The sequence below is a fragment of the Glycine max genome, chromosome 11 (assembly GCF_000004515.6).
Source record: "Glycine max cultivar Williams 82 chromosome 11, Glycine_max_v4.0, whole genome shotgun sequence".
NCBI lineage: Eukaryota > Viridiplantae > Streptophyta > Magnoliopsida > Fabales > Fabaceae > Glycine > Glycine max.
In genome coordinates this window covers 4,575,530-4,582,720 of record NC_038247.2, presented here as the reverse complement: position 1 = coordinate 4,582,720, position 7,191 = coordinate 4,575,530, and the positions used below count along the sequence as shown (strand labels likewise).

The window sequence follows — 7,191 nt, the reverse complement described above, 5'->3', positions numbered from 1 at the left end:
CATAAGAAAATATTGAAATAAATACAAAAATTTCTTTTAAACTTCCAGCTTTGGGGGAAATCATTTTATTGGGAAAATTGAATTGAAGTTCATTTTATAGGCTAACTAAAAAGAAAAGGACCCATCTCCCAAAATTGTTGTTTTTACATATGCAGGAATCGGAGACCATTGCTGTTGAAATCAACGGTCCAGGAATGCAATTAGTAGAGAGAAAGACAGTAGTAGCTCAAAAGTGCTTGAAATGCAATCATCGATAATCTCAACACAAAAAAAATGTACCTCTCATCACAGCCACCATATCGTCTTTCTCTACCTTCTCCATAAAAAATAAAAAAAAACACTAAAACGAAAAAACAATAGGCATTCAGAATGAGTAGGAGGTTTGGAATTCATCAAATGATTCATCAGATGACAATAAACAATCATCACCATGCCTAGATTCAAAAGGCACAAAATAAAATTTAAAATAACAAACAACAGGCATAAAATTAAACAACGCCAAAAAAATAAAAAACGGAAGAAAGAGTGGAATCCTCTCAGACAAATGCCTCGATTTGTCGTCAGTATTGTAAAGAATGGATTATCAGACTCGTCATCGTTTTCATCATCACAGAGAAAACCACATCTCACATCCCCTTCCTCCGTCAAAACAACAATAGTCAAATCGAAAACATCAGACAAGAAAATATAAAAGTAACGATGACAAAAACATATTTTACAAACAGAAGAACAAATACATAAGCTGGTTTTGGTAGAAAGAAACGGTGGCCATGGTTCCTTTGAGTTTCAGAATATGCTTCAATTTTATAGGCCCCCGGGTTCCGTTTCAAGGTATTAGGGTTTTGTCTAAAACGTTAAAGTTTAATGGGCCTTTACCGGGGACAAATTGGGCCGAACATTGTCAATGGACCACGTAAACAAAATGTTCCGTAGAAATTAAGTCGGCCTGCTAAATTGTCCTCACAAAATTAATTTGCGGTCATAAAATTGTACCCAAAAAATACTCTTCCTCCATACCAAAATAATTTTCATAAACTTAATTTGCGTTCATATTATTTGAAATATGAAAAAATAATTATTCATCTAATTGGTACTGTATTGTTTCTTTTTCTATTTCTCTCTCCTTTTTTAATCGCATTACTTATTACTTGTTTTTTTAATTTGTGTAATTTACAATATGCATCACTTGTTTTTTTTTTCCCTTCTTATCTCCTATTTCACGGCAACTCACCATATTCTCAGTGAATGAATATCGCTGCTAAAAAAAATATTTGTTGGGTGATAGGCCTTTATTCCTCTGGTTTAAATGTAGTCGAATAAGTCCAATAACGATTGCTCAGTGTCACAGCCACGAGCAATCATGGATGAAATCCAAAGAAAATTATGATCTATAAAATTAATCAAGGTGGGTATCACATCATATCAGCTGTTAGTGTTTTTTTTTTTTTTTCAGTGAACAAAATTCCAATGTATCGGTCTTGCTCGTGCAAAAGTATGTTTGACTTTAATTTTTAGAGCATTCTTGCATCAATGGCAAAATTTTGTCACTTGAACATACATATCCAGTGTAGCTGTAAAATGTGTTTTTGTTTTGCCTAGACAAAGAGTTGTTTTGTGAAGAATAATGCACGTTTTAGATGTTGAATAATAATGGAAAGAAGAAGAAGGTCCCTTTTATCGTAAAAAAAGAATAAGGTCCCTCCCTGTTCTCGGTGACTTGGACTGTCATTTTTCAATTGCACGTTCTCTACTCAATTATCAATAATACTAAAAACATAAGATGAGACAACTTGCCTAGAAAGTTCAAAGAATTGGACTATGGACGAGTCCCTCCACAGCAATTAATGATGGCTGACTGGCTGTAGAATTGCGGAACACAAAGGAAATAATCCATTTGACTACTACTACCTACTCCCCAAAGCAAGAATAAAATCAAGGATATTGTTCCTGAACAAGACAAGGGCACCAATAATGTATTTTGCTTCTCAGTAAAGGAAGAAGCCTTTGCGGCTTCCTTTCTTTCGCCGACCACAAGTACTTCCAGTTATTTGGGTCTCCGCTTTAGCATGGAGAAACTTTCATTAGAAGCAATTAAATGACTAGTTAGCTGAACTGTGTCACCAATAGAGATTTGTTAATTAAGTGTATGTATGTATGTATGGACTGTTCCAGTATTGATAAATTAACATTTTCTTACACTTCTTAAACGCTATATGATTAAAATTTCAAGAGGAATCATTAATTCCTTGTCACTCAGCAATTTACCCAGTCATCCAAATAATTGGCGCAGAGGATCAAAGTCTTTAACTTTTTACAGTATTTCCTATTATTTTTTATGATAAAATTTACGTGGTGGGATTGGATTCGATTCAGTTGGATACAGAGAGAAACACACAGTGAACAACTCCACTGAATAATCTCATAAATACACAGACGACAAATGCCAAACGTGCAATTCCACCAAAACGCGAGCGGGACCCATTCTACCGTACTCCAAAGCCCAATCATATTATCACGTGCCATGAGAGAGGTGCTACCGCCGGTGGGGCCTGCCCTCGCGTGTTGCTGGCTCATGCGAATCACAAACCTGCGTTTTGAACTTGCAACCGAACTTCCTCCCCAGAGCGAGTGAGGCCCGCCAGGGCCCACCTCCTCGTGGGCCCATCTTGTCCATCTTCTCAATCGCTCGTTTCATCGAAGAACACTCGCGTTCCAGCTCATGCACCCGCGTCCTCATGCTATCCATGTCCAAGCGAAGCACCTGATTCTCCCTCACCGTCACCTGCCACGTATTATTATCATCCTCCACCTCCTCTTCCTCCGCCATCGCCGCCGAATGCCTCGATGGCTCCTCCGCTGCCCCCAGCTTTCCGGCGATGGCGCGTCGCAGTTGAAGCTGCTCGAAGAAGAGCACCCGAACCACCGCTCGCAGTGGAAGTCTTTCATTCTGCGCGGCGTGCGAGCACGCCTCCAACGTCAGCTTCTGGCAGTCTAACACTGCACAAATCTTCTCCCTATCCGATTTCGAAACCCACGGATGCGCCTACAATTATGAATTTAACAATCCGAATTTATCGTTTTCAATAACTAATTATTTTTCTTATGGAAACTCGTAACGCAATATGTTATAGCTTATTATAGGTACCTTGAGGTAGACATCAACGGCACGATAGAGACCATCGTGGAACAGTCTCGCTCGATCAGGAACTGAGATGGCTAGATCGTAGAATTTCGACGGCTTCAAATTCGCATCGGTAGCGATCTCCGAGAGATAACCATCGATGAGTTTTCCAACGAGCATCAGCCCCGGCGATCTCGGAGCGCGGCCGTCGATTGCAGCAACGTTTCGTTCTTCTTCCAAAAAATAACCTAAAATCCTCGCCACGCAATCAATGTCATACAGAGTTTCGTTTAGGTAGGAATAGCTAGGTATGAGAAGGTCATCCAGAGTAACTTCATCGAGCTGCGAACCTATCTTCTTCTCCAACACATCATTGCATGCTTCGGAAGCTTTCAGTACGGTGGCGGTTCGTAACAGTCCGAAGAGAAACCTCACAGGCGTGGAGTGCTTGGATGAGAGGTTCGTGATCACAATCTCGAGTAACTCTTTCTGTTCCGCTTCTGAAGAAGATGATGACGTCAAGGCTTTACGATTGGATCTCGATAAAGCTGGAATGTGTTTTTTAGCGTATTGCAAAAGGCAGGTTTCGATTATCTCTGACTTTAGCGCAGAATCAGATCCTTTCATGGCGAGAATTAATTGCTTGAACATAGGTAAGCCTAGAAGCCTAAGCTCCTCAAACCAGGAATCATCTTCACCGGTTCTTCTGCTTCTTCTTCCGCCGGTGGGGAGAAGCAGCGTAGAAGCGGAATCGCTCACCGGCAACCTGAACAGTGTTTCGGAGACGATGGAATCGACGCACCTCCGCGTGATGGCTAAGGTATCAGCGAGAGGCAGTAAGCGCTCGCAGGATTTTAATGCTATGATGGAGTTCTTGATGCTGTTGAGCACGGAGTGAGAGAGAAAGGTCTCCGTCTTGGAGATGAGGTTTTCTTTGGAGTGTTGTTCCGTCATTTCGAGAAACTCTCCGGCGCAGCGTAGAGGAACCACATTGGAAGAGGATAAATCGATTTTGGCGCCGAAACAGAATTTCGCGGCTAATTCAAAGGTCTCGGAGCCGCCTGGGAAGTCTGTGAACACCAAGTGACGGTGTTTTTCTTTCTCTTCAGCTTCTGAGGAATGATTTGTTTCATGCTCAGCTATTAGCTGCTGAAGCTTTCGACTCTTTGACATCAGAGGAGACTGAAATGAAACATGTCGCGACACGGACAAATTTTAGAGAACAAAGTACAGATTACAGCGTATTGTTGGGTGTGCATGCATATTGCATAACATAAGAATATTCGAATGAGTATGGTATTGGAAGCTCGCCTTGTGTAGATGGAAGTACATGTCATCCACTTCGATCACAATGTCATTTGGCAATCCTGTTGTGCAAAACCTGCATAAAAGAATTGTTATGGATATGGTCTCGTTTGGAATAGGAATATAGTGATTCAGAAACAGTGAGGAAGAAAAGAGTTATCCATCTAACCATGCTTGCCCTCTGGAGCTTAGTTGTTCCCCAGTTGCCATTTTCTCTGTTAAATAACTAGGACTCTCTTGGAAATCTCAGACTAGCTTACTAATAGAGTCGGATTCAAGAAAGTCAAAATAATACAAATAAATTTCAGTTGAACTGGATTCCAAAGACACTGAAAACTAAGCGAATATGAGAGTTTGGAGGTAAATAAAATGTGAAGGGGGATGGAGGGGACAGAGATTTTATTATCAGCCTGAATTATAGACGTATTGTAGAGAAGTAGACTTGAGTAGCACAGCCAATTGCAAAGAATTGAAGATGAGAATGAAAAGAAATTGTCTTTTTGTGCTTTGTGTTGAGATTTTATGTAGAAAAGAACAGATAAAAGTTTAATGTAAGAAGGAAAAAGGACTGGGGTGAAACAGTAAGGAATCCACAAACTCAAAACGGACAAATAGACCTATACCAAATTCCTAAAAAGGGGATCCATAGGATCCTTTTCCTTCCTTTGCCAGAACTTCCTTTCTTCTTTCTTCTTCTCTGAATTAGATCAGAACCTCACTATCACCCACTCTTTCTCTCATGACTTAAGATGGCAAATGGACTCGACAAAAAAGAGGTGCCATTGATTAGTTTTCTTTTTGGTAAGACAATATTCTCCCATTAGCGCATATAGCCTAGTATTGCTTGCCAACCAGGTTGTTACTTTTGCGCAAATGATGGAATAGATTAGTACTTTTAGTTTAGTAATGAGAATTCTCGTTTCCTCACGTACTAAGTTTCTTTGCTTAGTTTAATAAATCATTTTAGCATTATTTTACACAGAACGAGCGAAATAACTGTCTAAAAGGCCTAAGGGGGGCCTTCAATTTGCTCGCTTTCCTACCTACATTACATTGTATCATCTTTCTTAAGCTGGTTAACCAATGCAATATTATTGATGATAGACCACATGGGAGCATGGAATTCATGAAGCCTTTTCCCATATTTACTCTTACAGAAAGGAAGTAAATATTATTCACCGTGATGCATAATGAACTTTCCTCTTGTCTGCAGTTGATTAAGAATATTCACTGTGAAATTGATTGAAAACAAGACATTAGGAGAAGCCTGTGCAGAATAGGACAAATCTATCTGGTAAAGCGTAAGGTAATGGATTTGAGTCAGCTCATAAATCTTATGACACATGACACTAGTTTGCTGATGTTGCTATTCTCTCAATTTGGTATAATTGTATATAACAGATGGTATATAATAGAAAGTTGGTTGGCATATATATGCAGGTGTAGTGTGAATTTTTGCATTATTAGTTTTAACGGAATTGATTTTCCTATAATTGAGGAATATGTTTTAGAGAATAAAAGCGTAAAGTCTTCAAACAAAACACAAATTTAAGTAGAAAGAAAGACAAATACTAAGAGAGCCATGTCTTCATTTATCTTAGCATATTTATCATATTATACTTCCGTAGAATTTACGGCAGCTTTTTGTTGAGTAGACAACCACTGTAAGGTACATCGTTGCAATCACTAGTTCAAAGTGATTGAAGTTTTCAAATTGAGGCACGTGAGAATGTGGACAAATATAGAAAAGGCTGGGAAGACAGTTCCAAGAAGAGCAACAAAAGTCAAATAAACCCCACTCATCTTACTATTTCAAATTACTTTGAATGGATCAATTTACATTGATTAGTTGAGGATGCGACTGATGGTTGTAGGAATTTCCTTATCAATTACTGCTTTTCGCTCGTTTGGTGACTCATTATCAGATGATTTGCACAAGAGAATTTTAGTCAAATTGCCAATAATATATCCTATATAGCACTACTATGATTTTGGGCATGAGGGATGATTACAAGATGCAATTTGTGGATAACTTCCTTTGATCAGGTTTTCAGAAAACAACAGTTTTATAACAGCAAGTCTTACGGAAAATTTAAAATTTAGTTCCTGATACTATATTTTATTTTAGTTCCTAAACAATATTGGGTACACAACCCAGTAGAACATGAAAGCATATGTAATCTCAAGTCTCAACATACTAAATATAATTAAAAAAGTGACTCTCAACAAGCACCCAAGAATCGTGGCAACTCGTGCATGCATATCACCCATGCACACACAAGGATGACACTAACAAAGTGGTTAGGAACTAACATAAAAGGCAAGCATTGATTGAAAGTATACAAGGTGTACATACATTCCAATTTTCATTCATCTCTCGCCATTCACAATCACTAACTTGAGTGATATAGTCTGTAGAGACTGGAGTCACACCTTACGTGACCTAGAGAGCTTCTCAACGACCTCATTCAAGATTCTACCTTTTCTAGCGAATATTCTTCTCCTTTAAATTGTTGCAAAACAAACTAAACAAAACAATTTAAAATATAGAAACTAAGTTTATAGTTTAACCTTTCAATTATCGTTATATCCAAAATTTCAAATGTTCCTCCTCTCCTTTCACCAAATTCCCTCCCACTCACCAACAAGTGGTTGATTAGGAAGACTAGTCATTAATAAAACTAATAAATACTTTACACAAATATCATGGATACCAAAAAAAGAATTCCCTCCCACTCTGGTTTGAAGACACCCACATTCACAAA

At 38.6% G+C, this 7,191-nt stretch overlaps 1 protein-coding gene and 1 long non-coding RNA gene across 2 annotated transcripts; both read right to left on the bottom strand.

Moving 5' to 3' along the window:
* Nucleotides 1-238: 238 nt before the first annotated feature.
* On the bottom strand, nt 239-772 carry LOC100305593 (uncharacterized). Its single transcript, NR_157135.2, is given in 1 exon segment — nt 239-772. It is a non-coding gene; the product is annotated as an uncharacterized lncRNA (long non-coding RNA).
* A 1,451-nt stretch (nt 773-2,223) lies between these two features.
* LOC100793727 (BTB/POZ domain-containing protein At5g66560) lies at nt 2,224-7,157 on the bottom strand. The gene is made up of 4 exons (XM_003537368.5): nt 4,596-7,157; nt 4,433-4,502; nt 3,146-4,303; nt 2,224-3,043 (listed from the first exon to the last, which is right to left on the bottom strand). The coding sequence occupies exons 1-4, from the start codon at nt 4,634-4,636 to the stop codon at nt 2,534-2,536; spliced, it is 1,779 nt and encodes a 592-aa protein (XP_003537416.1). The 5' UTR covers nt 4,637-7,157; the 3' UTR covers nt 2,224-2,533.
* Nucleotides 7,158-7,191: the final 34 nt, after the last annotated feature.